At 37.3% G+C, this 15,707-nt stretch overlaps 1 protein-coding gene across 1 annotated transcript; it reads right to left on the bottom strand.

Annotated features, from left to right (window-relative positions):
* Window positions 1-1,196: 1,196 nt before the first annotated feature.
* LOC110457892 (coiled-coil and C2 domain-containing protein 1-like) lies at window positions 1,197-12,085 on the bottom strand. Its single transcript, XM_021509347.1, has 7 exons — window positions 11,921-12,085; window positions 7,476-7,599; window positions 6,436-6,542; window positions 5,766-5,969; window positions 2,588-2,705; window positions 2,181-2,294; window positions 1,197-1,315 (listed from the first exon to the last, which is right to left on the bottom strand). The coding sequence occupies exons 1-7, from the start codon at window positions 11,984-11,986 to the stop codon at window positions 1,197-1,199; spliced, it is 852 nt and encodes a 283-aa protein (XP_021365022.1). The 5' UTR covers window positions 11,987-12,085.
* Between the last annotated feature and the right edge of the window lie 3,622 nt (window positions 12,086-15,707).

Here is a 15,707-nt window from a genome sequence, read left to right as displayed (position 1 = left end):
TTATATATTTCTGTATTTATCTTTTTGACAAATGTATTATCAGGATTTGGTAAAGCGATAAATAAGTGATTAAATTGAGAAATTAGGATAGACTTTATTATATTTATTCTCCCTATTGGTGTAAGTATTCTCCTACTCCAAGTCTTCATCAAAGCTTTAAGTTTTACTAGTTTTTTATCAAAATTTATTTTTGGAATACGATGTAGATCAACATGAAAATCAATACCCAGAAGTGTAAACCTTGTATGTCCCCACTGTAAATTCCATTCATTAGCCATAACCTCATCACTATATTTTTTACTCCCTATCCAAACTACTTCGGTTTTTCCCAAATTCATTTTTAATCCGGATATTTTTTCAAAGTATTTTAATTCTTTTATAGATTCTCTAAGTGATATTTCTGATCCGTCCAGAATTAAAGATGTGTCGTCTGCATATTGTGAAAGTAAAATAGGTTGTTCAGCTTCGAGTACTTTTAAGCCTTTGATATTCTTGTTATTTCTTAATTTGATTGCCAAAATTTCCGAACAGAGGATAAAAATATATGGTGAAATCGGATCACCTTGTCGGCAACCCCTTTTTATATCAAAGAATTTTGACAGATTCCCCCCCTAATTAATTGCCGAATTAGAGATTTTTTGAAAAGTTTTTACCCATTTTTTGATAATATGTCCAAAATTAAAGAAATCCAATACTTCATCAATAAATTTCCAGGATACAGAATCAAAAGCTTTTTCAAAATCTATCATGAGTAACATCCCCGGTATATTATTTTCCTCTGTAAATTGCATTATATCATAGATTAACCTGGTGTTTTCCCCAATGTAACGCCCAGAAATAAAACCTTGGTAACTTCATTTTTACCAACCTTTCATAGTACAGAGTATTTTAAACACAAGTAATTTGGTGTTAAACATTCTTGCATTGTTAGGTCATGTTAGCGAAAAAAGTAACCTTCCCAATTGCAATATAAGACTTGTTATCAGCATATTGTAGGCAAGGTACTTGTACTGTCTATAGGAAATCTGACTTAATTTTCATCTTTCCTGTTAACATGGTGTATCATGTTGGCTCCCACGTTTAGTCTGTTAAAAACTTTACCCATTTATCTCTAGTGATCAAGTCTCAGCTATATATAGTTACATACCTCGACTGTAGTTATGTACTTGACTACATTTGTCATGAACTTATCTATATTATGTACATACCTTTGCGATCTTAATATATTTGGCTGCATTCGTCATGTCCCCACTATTTTTTGCGTGTAATGCTGCCTGCTTGTACTGCTGTTGGCGTGTCACTAATATCGTTTGTTCTGGAAATCAAGTGTTACCTGTACATCATATGCTATTATTATCCATAAATAAGAAATTTCATAATCAATGATGAAGCTATCAGATTAATTTATTGAAACAGTTATATACATTCATACCAATCCTTTTATAATCAACACATCTGTATAATCCAGACACCTGTATAAACCAGACACATGCATAAACCAGACACCTGCATAAACCAGATACACATATAATACAGACACACATATAATACAGACACCTGTATAATATAGACACCAGTGTAAACCAGACACATGGAACCTGTGTGATCAGGATATCTGTTTAAACGAGGTCTAATTCCAACCTGTGTAATCTGGATTCCGTTTCAAGTAGGTCTAATTCCAACCTGTGTAATCTGGTCACCTGTATAAACCATGTATCACTCTATACACTTATAATTACATGTTACTCCAACCTGTGTAATCTGGACACCTGTATAAACCAGGTCTAACTATGTATACACTTACATGTAACTCCAACCTGTGTAATCTGGATACCTGTATAAACCAGGTTTCACTCTATACACTTATATTTAACTACAACTTGTGTAATCTGGAATCTGCATATCAAAGGCCTAAAAGGTCAGTAAGCCAGGTAGGTTGATAAAACCTTGTGATAATTTCAACAGTTATACATATCCACATTATCAACCGAACAGCCAAGTAAAAACAAATTCAAATGAGGAATCCAGAGCTATAACAGTAGCTTGGGAAAGTCACAAACTGGAAGTAGTAGCTAACGATAATTATACTTATTACTTTTAGGAGCCCATTTCAAATTCGAAGTTTACTGAATAAGAACGGTCACTGAAAAACATTAAAGGGAATGTAAGAAGTGAATTACCCGGAGAGGATTGCGCAGTAGTTTGGGTTTCAGGTACAACGGGAGCCCTCTCTTGGACTGGTGCAGGTTTGGGGGAAGGCTCTCTTTGTGGTAGTGTTGGCTCAAACACAGGAGCTAGAGATATCAAAAGAATTACTGCATGATATCGGGAAATGAAAAATAAATATTTGTTTATTTGTATTGCTCGTGGAAAATCTAGATTTAAAAACATCTGGAAATTAATTAGCAATCATAGTTCCAGAAATTCATTTTAACAATTTAAACTGAATTCTGGAATGAATACATCAATTTTTCTTTACAATACAATTTTAAGCCTCAAAGAAATCTTATCCTGATTTGACACATCCAAATGCAAAATAAAGTTTCATTTGGAAACTCAAACATGAGCTTTTGAATCACTGACTGACCTTGGCTTGCAGCAGGTGGAGGACGAGGGGCGTTGGATGACACAGTAACAGGTGGGGGGATGTCATCCTCAGATATGGCCCTACCAGCTTTCACTTTCTTGTTAAGGTCCTGTAATGTCTGTATACCAAAACAATATTTTACCATGTACCACATGTTCAGTTGTATAACAAATAACTTCTGGTTTGGACAAAAATACAAAGCTAAGCTTGTTCAAACTATCAAGGTGAAATTTACCTTAAGATACTGAAACTATGTATTTTCCATAATGGTTTGCAACTTTGATGCCCAAGTCAAGGTGCCTTATTTTAAATTGTTTCTGATGTAACCATGATGCCGCTTTCCATGTGTATATATGTATAAGAGTACATAACTTTACTGAATATTTAAGGTGCCCTGTTTTGAGTTGTCCATTACAGTACATAACATGTATGCCCCTGTCAATGTGCCCTGTTTTGAGTTGTCCATGACAGTACATAACATGTATGCCCCTGTCAGTGTGCCCTATTTTGAGTTGTCCATGACAGTACATAACATGTATGCCCCTGTCAATGTGCCCTATTTTGAGTTGTCCATGACAGTACATAACATGTATGCCCCTGTCAATGTGCCCTATTTTGAGTTGTCCATGACAGTACATAACATGTATGCCCCTGTCAATGTGCCCTATTTTGAGTTGTCCATGACAGTACATAACATGTATGCCCCTGTCAATGTGCCCTATTTTGAGTTGTCCATGACAGTACATAACATGTATGCCCCTGTCAATGTGCCCTATTTTGAGTTGTCCATGACAGTACATAACATGTATGCCCCTGTCAATGTGCCCTATTTTGAGTTGTCCATGACAGTACATAACATGTATGCCCCTGTCAATGTGCCCTATTTTGAGTTGTCCATGACAGTACATAACATGTATGCCCCTGTCAATGTGCCCTATTTTGAGTTGTCCATGACAGTACATAACATGTATGCCCCTGTCAATGTGCCCTATTTTGAGTTGTCCATGACAGTACATAACATGTATGCCCCTGTCAATGTGCCCTATTTTGAGTTGTCCATGACAGTACATAACATGTATGCCCCTGTCAATGTGCCCTATTTTGAGTTGTCCATGACAGTACATAACATGTATGCCCCTGTCAATGTGCCCTATTTTGAGTTGTCCATGACAGTACATAACATGTATGCCCCTGTCAATGTGCCCTATTTTGAGTTGTCCATGACAGTACATAACATGTATGCCCCTGTCAATGTGCCCTATTTTGAGTTGTCCATGACAGTACATAACATGTATGCCCCTGTCAATGTGCCCTATTTTGAGTTGTCCATGACAGTACATAACATGTATGCCCCTGTCAATGTGCCCTATTTTGAGTTGTCCATGACAGTACATAACATGTATGCCCCTGTCAATGTGCCCTATTTTGAGTTGTCCATGACAGTACATAACATGTATGCCCCTGTCAATGTGCCCTATTTTGAGTTGTCCATGACAGTACATAACATGTATGCCCCTGTCAATGTGCCCTATTTTGAGTTGTCCATGACAGTACATAACATGTATGCCCCTGTCAATGTGCCCTATTTTGAGTTGTCCATGACAGTACATAACATGTATGCCCCTGTCAATGTGCCCTATTTTGAGTTGTCCATGACAGTACATAACATGTATGCCCCTGTCAATGTGCCCTATTTTGAGTTGTCCATGACAGTACATAACATGTATGCCCCTGTCAATGTGCCCTATTTTGAGTTGTCCATGACAGTACATAACATGTATGCCCCTGTCAATGTGCCCTATTTTGAGTTGTCCATGACAGTACATAACATGTATGCCCCTGTCAATGTGCCCTATTTTGAGTTGTCCATGACAGTACATAACATGTATGCCCCTGTCAATGTGCCCTATTTTGAGTTGTCCATGACAGTACATAACATGTATGCCCCTGTCAATGTGCCCTATTTTGAGTTGTCCATGACAGTACATAACATGTATGCCCCTGTCAATGTGCCCTATTTTGAGTTGTCCATGACAGTACATAACATGTATGCCCCTGTCAATGTGCCCTATTTTGAGTTGTCCATGACAGTACATAACATGTATGCCCCTGTCAATGTGCCCTATTTTGAGTTGTCCATGACAGTACATAACATGTATGCCCCTGTCAATGTGCCCTATTTTGAGTTGTCCATGACAGTACATAACATGTATGCCCCTGTCAATGTGCCCTATTTTGAGTTGTCCATGACAGTACATAACATGTATGCCCCTGTCAATGTGCCCTATTTTGAGTTGTCCATGACAGTACATAACATGTATGCCCCTGTCAATGTGCCCTATTTTGAGTTGTCCATGACAGTACATAACATGTATGCCCCTGTCAATGTGCCCTATTTTGAGTTGTCCATGACAGTACATAACATGTATGCCCCTGTCAATGTGCCCTATTTTGAGTTGTCCATGACAGTACATAACATGTATGCCCCTGTCAATGTGCCCTATTTTGAGTTGTCCATGACAGTACATAACATGTATGCCCCTGTCAATGTGCCCTATTTTGAGTTGTCCATGACAGTACATAACATGTATGCCCCTGTCAATGTGCCCTATTTTGAGTTGTCCATGACAGTACATAACATGTATGCCCCTGTCAATGTGCCCTATTTTGAGTTGTCCATGACAGTACATAACATGTATGCCCCTGTCAATGTGCCCTATTTTGAGTTGTCCATGACAGTACATAACATGCATGCCCCTGTCAATGTGCCCTATTTTGAGTTGTCCATGACTGCATGTACATAACATGTATGCCCCTGTCAATGTGCCCTATTTTGAGTTGTCCATTACAGTACATAACCTGTATGCCCCTGTCAATGTGCCCCATTTTGAGTTGTCCATGACAGTAAACCACATGTATGCCCCTGCCAACGTGCCCTATTTTGAGTTATCCATTACAGTACATAACATGTATGCCCCTGTCAATTTGCCCTATTTTGAGTTGTCCATGAAAGTCCCCAACACCTATCCCCCTGTCAATGTGCCCTATTTTGAGTTGTGAATGACAGTACATAACATGCCTGCCCCTGTCAATGTGCCCTATTTTGAGTTGTCCATGACAGTACATAACATTTATGCCCCTGTCAATGTGCCCTATTTTGAACTGTCCCTAGTATTACCTTAATGCCCCTTTCCAGGCGTCTCTGTTTGGAGCTGTCGCCTGCCTCCTTGGCAGCCTGCTGTGCCTGTTGGTACAGGGACAGACGTTCCTGAACTACAGAAAGCATGTCGACGCTCTGCTGTGGCACAGATGCACTCTGTGAAGAAGGGGTTTCTTGTTCATCGTCATCATCATCCTCAGCCTCAAGATCTTGAAGCTCTGCCTTAAAATTACAAAAAAGGCTTCCAAATATTTATTTTGAAATTCTTAGAAAGAAACTGATAATTTCAATAGATTTTCTTTCAGTGTTTAAACAGAATTATGCAATTACAGTGTATGTACACAGGCTACGCATATTGTAACATGCAAACTGCAGCTGTCATCCATCTGCCCACTGACCATGCCCGAAGTTGCTGACCTAGTGAGCAAGTCCCAGGGTTATACCAAATTGTTTGAAATGCTAGCGTGCTAGCAAGGCAGGATTTTTCCTTAACTCATTCACCCCTGAAGACACATTTTTACTCTTCCAATTCAATGGTTGGAATAGTTCATTATGAAATTTCAGGAGTGAATGAGTTAACATTTCTTTGTGGATACATTATTTTTTAGATTGCACTACAGCAGAGCAGACACTATCATAACTGACGTATTAGGTTTACTTAGTTATGGGACAGACTGATGTAACCTACCAATAAATCGGGATCTTCTGTATCAGACATCTCTTCCTCACTATTGATATCCTTCATACAGTCATCAGCCATCTTACCAATATCTTGTAGACTCACAAGATCTTTGCCTGTTCAAAACACAACACATGATCCATGAAAAAAACATAATGAGAAAAAAAATACAGTAAGACATAAATGATGATTCATAATTACCCTCAAAATGTTTACATGGGTGTCGGTAAGGATCATTTACAAATGATAATTCAGAAGGTCCTTTGTAAATTCTTGATATTGAGATAAAATTATCCCTGTATAATTTTTACGCCCCGACCTTCTGAAATCGTTTATAAATGATCCTTACAGGCACTCATGTAAACACTTTGGGGGTAATGTTCAAACATACAAACATACATATACATATACATATACATACATACATACATACATACATACATATACATACATACATACATGGTCGACCTTTGCTTTCCATGTGGAAATATTTCATTACATAAACTTGTAAACACAATCTAAAATCACAACTTGGTAAGTTAGTTTGGGTTTTTTCTTAACAAACAACAGTACACAACTCTTAGCAAGAAAGTTCATCTGGTTGCTGACCTAGCCTGCTACCTTGTTGCATCTGATTTGAGAATTGACCCACATCAGTCTTTGGTATACTTAAGCCAGAATGCTATTCATTGGCATCTGGTCTTGGGACATGGACCTATAGCTTTCATGGAGGCCATTTCTGTTTTTTCTTCAAATCCACAAATAAAACTTTAGCCAAATTCTCAAAACAAAATTTATGGATTTTGTCTTGGTAGTCCCATGTTCTGTGAAAAACAGTTAAAATGGTAATTATAACAAAATCATGTAACATCACTTATGTTCATAGTGCTATGACTGCAACTTCAATGAGGTTTGGGTTCATGTAGTGGACATATTAAACAAAATATATGAACGCCACATGTACACAAATGTCATTAATTTTCTAGTGAAGCCTATTAAGGAAATAAAATCATTTAAAGGGCAAATAAGATTTTGCAATGAGCACCAACCTTTCTTGTCTTTTGTCCTAGGCTTAGGTGGCCCCTCGCCTTGAAGGGCAAGTAACTCTGCTTCTAATGCTGCATCATCGTCATCATCCATTCCATGCCCACCCATATTGCCAGCAAATCCAAGCTGGCAATTGAAAAAAAAATAGTTTCTATAGGGATGTCAAAATATATTGTAAAACAGGTATACTGCAATACACGGGTATATCGTATCGTACCACAATACAGAGATGATATATTGCTGTATCGCAATATTGTTCAAAAGCATGTTTTATGTATCTGCTTGGTGTTTTAACCTTGCAAATTACTGCAAATATTCTAACAGATATGCCTATTTAGCTAAAAGCAGGCTTTTAACAGTTCAAATTTTGTAATCGATGGATGATTTGACAAAAATCTTAAATCTATGTAATCCATATTATTTATGATTAAGTTTGATATCATTCTGACAACAACTTATTATAAAATTGAGCACATCCTTCCTATGACAATATATCGGGATACGTATCGCAATACATTCCTTCTGTATTGCAATATATCGTGATACACTCTGGGCGTATTCTGACACCCCTTAGTTTCAACCTATTTCCTGAATATTTACTGATACATTATTCAAAGATCAACAAACACCAATTGCAAATTCCGTATCAATATAATGTGTGCTGTTATATTCAGTTGATCGAGTACTAGTGTTGACGGAAAACGGAAGAAAACTCCTGACAGCATTAATTCTAGGGTCTGAATTCACCCAGCCAAATCAGTAGACATTGATCTGCACAAGCTTTAATTACTGTACCACTACTCTAGATCAACATTACAGAACACTTTTGATTTCCAGCTTTCTGGAATGTTAGTGATTTAAACCTCAGGTACAGCACTTGGTCTCATGAATGTGAAATCTAAGATGACTGGGTAATCCTGTTTAAAACTTTGTATGTATAATGATGTACTTTTGAAATAGTATGACAGCATCATATAAACTGTGATTAACTATATATGGTACTACAATTTGAGTTAACTCATTCACCTCTGAAGACACATTTGAACTCTTCCAATTCAAAGGTTGGAATAGTTCATTATGAAATTTCAGGGGTGAATGAGTTAAAAGACAATACTTGTGCATACCAGAGGTACAAGAACTAGGCAGTTCTGTTTCTGGTCTGAAATCAGAAATGTCCCTCTGGATGTAGACCATTCCACTTCCATACAGCTGTCACTGGGAGATGTGATTGATGCCTCAGTCATCATACATACAGTGATCAGCTACATTTGGACATTATAGCCACATAAAGTCAGACAGACAACTAACCAGTGAAATAGGTCAATGGTCATAAACCAGTGCACACATTTGAATGAGAATAGACATTATTTTATAGGATAAAGATGTATAGGCATTGATCAATACATTGTCTGTGATCATGAGACTATAGAGTGTTAAGTTTGTTTGTTTGTGTTTTATGTCCTATTAACAGCTATGGTCATTTAAGGACGTGCCAGGTTTTGGTGGTGGAGAAAAGCCGGAATTCCCGGAGAAAAACCACCAACCTACGGCCAGTACCTGGCGACTGTCCCACGTAGGTCTCGAACCCGCGACCCAGTGGTGGAGAGCTAGTGATAGCAGATATAATGTAAGACATCTTAACCACTTGGCCTCTCCCCAACCTAGTGGTGGAGAGCTAGTGGTAGCAGAATGTCAGACGCCTTAACCACTTGTCCACCACAGACCCAAAAGCCGTAAAGTGAAAAGTGGTTCTGGAGTTTTCATAAATGATCTCATAAACGGAAAAGGAGATGGGAATAGATATTACATTGGACACAATGTAAGCTGTGATAATATATTTTGTACTATATAAAGTCTTCTTAAATCATTTTTGAAACACAAAAGTATTACCTGGTATACATGTACAGGAATATGCAAAAATGTCTCACAAGTGCCTCAACTAAACTCAGATGTTGTGATCATGATGGTATCATAATGATTATCATAAATGTTAATACACCTATAATGGCCACTATGATAAAGAACCTGTACATAGCGAGCTGTCTTAACAGTTGTAATGTGGTTGAAGCCAAGTCACATGCTTTAACGAAACTCATATGGTGACATCCCCTTCCCTAAAAACAGACTAGAGCAGATTTTTAAAGCAAGGAGCATATATGTATAGTGAATACCAGGTAACTTTTTCTGATAATATCAAGGTTATGGATAAGCTTAATATGATTCTTGATAATGTCATAGTAAAATGACAGCCAAAATCAGCTCAGAAATTTTAAGGAGGAGAATTTCAAATTCACCAGCATAAATGATATTACACTGTAAGACTATGTTTTTTATGATTGGTATCAAGTAATTTTAGACACCAGTCATTATCTCATATTATACTATCTTAACGATTCTCTCATGCTTCACATATGCAGTACGTATTTATTAGATGATGTCACTACAAATGTCTAGTATATGTAGTCTGCTATAGTACTGGACAGTCTCTCGTAATCAAGCACACACAGGACACCACCTAGTTGTTGTGCCCCCTTGCCCCTTGGCACTACCACAACAGACTGTATACAGTAAACAAAAACAAAAAACCTTTAACATTTTAACAAATTGTGTCCAGGCCTAGGTCCTACAGCGTTTTGGTTTGAATATAGTTTTTTCTTGATGAAATGATAGAACTTCTACAAAATTTTACCATCAATTGGAAATACTGTTTTCAGAAATTGATGCATTGGCATGTACATCAGGTCCAGTACACTCTGCCGATTGAGCTATATAGCTGTAAAGACCTATAATAGCTCTATTGACCTATCTGAAATAGGTCTTTTGAGCTATTTTCAAGTGATTTTCTTTTTTAAGGAAAACGGAACAAAGTTGCATTTAAAAGAAGATTGTATCATTAGGTTGATAACAAAAGACATTAAATATAAGTATTCTTTTTAAAAAATAATAATATAAAGAAATCGGAAATTTTACATTTATGAAAAATGAAAATAAACATCTAAATGTATGCTTTTTGTAGTCAACATTACCATTAACCTTATTGTTTTATGCGACTTTGCTTCAATTTAATTAAATTTGAAATCTGAGGAAATATAGCTCAATACAGCTATAATTTATAGGTGTATATAGCTATATAGGTCTTTATAGCTATATAGCTCAATCGGCAGTGTACTGGACCTGGTACATGTAGGTAATTTTGTGTTTCATAACCCGTTAAGAAATTAATGTACTGAACACTAGTTGGATACATTTTTCACACTTCTGATATACATCAACCCATACATACATGTATACCAGGTAATCATTTTGTCACATCTCATCTGCAACAATACACCAGAGGCGGTATATATGCATATTATTGGAAGTAGAAGAAGATGAATAGCTAGGTCTCTAACTTGATCAATCGGGTAACGTCACGCTACCACAATTGGTACACTACCCAAATTGGTACACGGTCAGAAAATTGTTCGAATAGTACTTTAAAATTAAATTTGAGCATTTTCCATTAACAGTATAACAAAATAGACATTTAACAGCATTTCTGCCGAATAGTTTTGTTTTCAGGAACATTTTAAGAGTACACGATGACTTGAAAGTAAACATATCGGAAAACCAGTAAAAAAGACGTACGTCGACGAAACTTTGGAGGATTTTCAAGGGGTTAAATATAAGCATGTTTAAATGTTGATTTCTGGTCCTTATATTCGGATAATATAAAAGTAAATATATACAATTATAGTTCAGTGTGGTATCTATAAAAGCAATATATTTTGTTGTAATCGGCACATCAACTTGTAGAAATATAAACAATTTCCATAGCCTGTGATATGGTGTACCAATTTGGGTATTATTTACGGCCGAAAAACGGACGAAATCTCACTCCGAGTTTAGCGATCTATTTTCAAAAATAAATTACTTAGATATAAATCTTTTCCTGAAAATGAACCTCCATAGGTAGTCTTTGTCAAGAATCAAGAAACATTCCAGATACAAGATCTGAATTTTTAAAGATCACTAAAAAAACTGTCAAAATTGTACCAATTGTGGTAGCGTCACGTTAATGGAGCAAAGGCAAATCTGGCTATAGTATAACATGACTTAAAGTTTATAAGGCAAAAGTAAGCATATAAGTTACCTATGGTCGCAATGATTTCGGGCACATCTATTTCACTACATAGCAAGATTTGCCGGTGCTTCATAGCAACCAATTACTGAATTAGGTATTGACGACCACACTTATTTGTCTACCATTTATGTCGCTATATGGCATTCTTTGACTGTGGATACTGATTAAGAGGGGCAAAATTATATTCAAGTATTGCATTTATTTACTCCACTATGCATGTTCAGATGTATACCGTAGTAATTGTATGACTATGTGTCATCATGGTCATATGCTGAAGCAGCTACTTGTTGACGTCTGAAAAAAAAAATTGTCTTAGGCTCTTACCTGGTTCATTAAATCGGCTCCTTTCCTTTTAGGAGGATCAACTGCTTCTTTCTTTCTACCAAACATATTTGGACAATGGAAATTCAGTTACAAGTTTGAATCGTCATTAACTTCGTATTCGTTTTCATCACGGCTTCCGCATTCTGCATCGGAGGATATCATCTGATCACTAAAACGTTTGTAGGACTTAGTTGCTAGTAAATAGTGTACAAGCGTCAATGCAACGGTGATTTAACTCTTTGATACCGTAGTTATACACATAACCAACCCACATATTTTTATATAGACTTATTTGTTTCTCTTTTGGAATAATTCCATTAGTACTTTACGTAATTTCACAAGCCAGATTGCTACACCAAATCGATCCCCAGGAAACAAAAAGAAATAAAGTTCTTAGGTGATTTAGCCGATCTAACATCTACAGGGATGGAACTGCAAACGACTGATCAGGGTTATTGAAAGTACGCTTATGTAATTCTGAAAAAGGCCTCATAATAAAAACAATGATCTCGAGTCGTAATTGTGAATGTTGGATCATTACTTAAATTGATTAGTTGAATAGTCAGGTGTCAGTTTATTTATTGTTTATACATAAACATTGCTTTCTGGAAATGTATTCTACAATAATTGGTATAATTTTGAGTTTATTGAACATTTCATCCTATGTTATATCATTGGGATAGCCTAGTCAGGATAAATGCGAGCTATTTGCTTTTTTGTGTAGTTTATTAAGATGAAAGGATACAGCATTACCCAGACTGTGCAGCAATAATCTAAATGAGGTTGTACATGTATATATATGCCTTATAGAAAAGAATCGGAGTATCTCATTTAAGACATTTTTTTTAACTCAAAGGTGAATTTATTTATTTTTTAAGTTACATAGTAAATTTGGGTTGACCATGACAAAATCGTCTTGGATACCGAACCTAACATCTTAGGAGGTTTTACATATTCTATACAACTGGCTGTAACCTTAAGGCCTTGTTTGATTAGGTGATTCTCTTGAAATGAGCGTAGCTTTGAGCTTACTTATATTTATTCTCATGCACCAATCGTGTTTAACAGTACAAGCATTGCTTAATTCATTTCCAGTCTCTATAACTGACTTTGAATGACAGGATCTTGTCGCATCATCAGCAAAAATATTTGCTCTGCTGTCGTCTATGGTAAGATGTAGATCATTAATATATACTAGAAGAAAAATGGTGGACCAGGAATTGTTCCTTTAGGAACTCCACTCTTTACAACTGAACTAAATCTGCTGGTATTCATATGATACTAAACAAATATCTTATTTAGTATAAGGATATTTTTGCACTAGTTCTGCTTAGGTTGATTAATATTAGGTTGGAAATAGGTAATGTTTCCCACAGTGTAAGAGTTTTAAAGGCATGGAGATTGGCTTCGAAAAGGGCACTAATAGCGTCAGATGGCTAATCCAGGCGTCCCCCGAGACCCATGAAAGGTTCAGGACAGCTAGGGCTGGCACCAGTTCCGTATTCTCAATCCTGCCCCAGTGTTCTCCACTAACGCGTTGATGAAACTCTCTCGTATAACATCAACATCATCAGTCGCTGTCTAGTCCAATGCCTCTGTGACGCTGGTCATCTTGGACAGGCAAGGTCCTGGTCTCCGTTTCAGGTTCTGACGGTTGGTGATAGTGGGCTACATATTGGGCGTTATCACGGAGCGGTCCGTAACCTTATCGGACACCCTGGTGAGAGAGGCCACATAGCGCAAACATCACACAGAAGATGGAGAAAGTAGACCTTCCTTAAGGACTGCATCACCTTCCTAAGAGATTCTGCTGGTGTCCCTGATCTGTCTCCCAGAGTATTTTCTAGACCTGATGTGACAGCATTTTCCAGTTCCCTTGCGATTGGTATGTACAGCTTGCAAACAGTCTGCAGGGCACTCTCATGGCTCAGCCACCCGATGTGTGGGGTCTTCTTCAATATTAAGTGCACATATAGGTCTCAAGCTCACCTATATCTCTCAGGAGGATCTGCATGCATATGGCATTTAAAGCTCTGTTCGGACTCTTGATGTAATGGTAGTATTTTAAAAGACCCACCAGAATCTCGCCTGTATTTTTCAATATGCGGGATTGCCTTGATTGCCTTTGATACTGCCAGTTGCAGACAGTGGTTCATGTAATGCATGATGGTGAGAGTTGGCTGTCATTCTTGTCATACAAAAACACAACCCTTCCTTCCAAGCGTAAGAAAGGGGTCATCACTGGCAAACGATGTCAGTGTCGTCAAAGACAATCTAGATTCCACCAGGTACTCCTTCGTTGTATCGTAAACTGTCTGTGCTACTCCATTTGGTAACCGGATGTCTTTTAGAAATGTCAGCTTTGCCTCACCATTATCAATGTTGCATGTCACAAGGGCCACATGTTTTCGCGTCTGTACGTCTGTTCCTTCGACCAGCATAAGTACACAGCTTCCACTTGAGACGACAGTGCTCTCAAATTGTTCCCGAGGTACCTCAGTCTGACACTCTACAAACTCCTCAACACTCCTATGACTGGTGTTCGATGCATTATTGGAACTTTTTTGGCATCTTCCAAGGCATTGGTTTACTTTGAGTTCAATACTCTATCTAACACTGTGTTATGCAGTTAACTCGAAGGAGACTGCCTACAAGGGCACAAAGGATGTTTACTGGTGAGTTTTTTTCACTGGGTCGAGGTGCAGACAAATGCAACCACTGTTGTTCCAGGCAGAGCCTCCATTCCCTGCAGTTGTGGTCCATTTCTGGCACAACGAACAGGACATGGTCTGGTATGCTATGTACTCCGGATGGAACAGTGCTCGGTGGCTAGAGGTATTCCTCTTTCGTGGTGACGCTGATATGACTCATGCTGCTGATAGTGGAGGTATGCAAAAGTAATTAAACATATGTTATATTATTTCATAATGTTATTCTACGAATCCGACGCGACAGATATGACCATTTTGTACAATATCAATTATTGACAACTGTATTGCAAAGGAAGGTGTATTTACTTGTGTTTGCAGACCAATATAACCTAATGAACTGCTTTTAGATGAAATCGCGTGTTTGTGTGCATTTTGTTTCTAAATACATTTTTTTTTACTTAATGTGTCCATACAGATAACATACAAATGGAGGCGGAGTTGATTCCTCGGTCATCTGTCATGATTTTTTTCTTTCATTGCTACAGCACGATGGACTATTTTCTAGACGGACTTATGATGCAGGACGTCAATATAATAAACACTAAACGGAAGACACTGCCAGGCTTAGTCAGATAAGAAGCATAATTATTATTTGTCTTTGGTGTCTCCTCTGTTACAATTGTTGTGATTCTGTGACGAATTTGAGTCCCTGTTGGCCCTTTTGCTGACGTTTCGATGTGATTAAATCTGTTTTCAGTATTAAAACTGTATCAATATGTCATAAACTAATTCTTAAAAATGCAAACGTAATTATTTTTCCAAAGTTCATCTTTGTAAATTTCATAGTTTTATGACAAGAAACAGGAATGCATGATAATATTTACGACCATGCGATCGGTACCTTATTTAAATGCAAATCTCGGGTTGTTTACAAATCCATGGTGCGGTTGAATTATTTTTGAGTTAGTTGAACATTTCTGTCCCCTTTCCTTGGAGTGTTATATCAGCTTTCAAGGGGAAAATATAGCGAAAACGAATATATTGTAAGCAAAATGTGATGGCAATTGCAGCTAGAACCGCCCCTTGATGCAATTCTGGTTCAGAACGTAAAGCAAAAACAAAAAGACTTTTTACTA

Source organism: Mizuhopecten yessoensis, unplaced genomic scaffold (assembly GCF_002113885.1).
Source record: "Mizuhopecten yessoensis strain PY_sf001 unplaced genomic scaffold, ASM211388v2 scaffold9369, whole genome shotgun sequence".
Taxonomy (NCBI): domain Eukaryota; kingdom Metazoa; phylum Mollusca; class Bivalvia; order Pectinida; family Pectinidae; genus Mizuhopecten; species Mizuhopecten yessoensis.
This window is presented reverse-complemented; position numbering and strand designations above follow the sequence as displayed.

Coding starts and splice junctions, on each gene's coding strand:
- LOC110457892 (XM_021509347.1), bottom strand. CDS start 11,986: ATGTTTGGTAGAAAGAAAGAAGCAGTTGATCCTCCTAAAAGGAAAGGA. Junction 7,600..11,920: donor GAGCCGATTTAATGAACCAG/GTAAGAGCCTAA, acceptor TTCAATTGCCAG/CTTGGATTTGCTGGCAATAT. Junction 2,706..5,765: donor GCCTGGAAAGGGGCATTAAG/GTAATACTAGGG, acceptor TTTGGTATACAG/ACATTACAGGACCTTAACAA.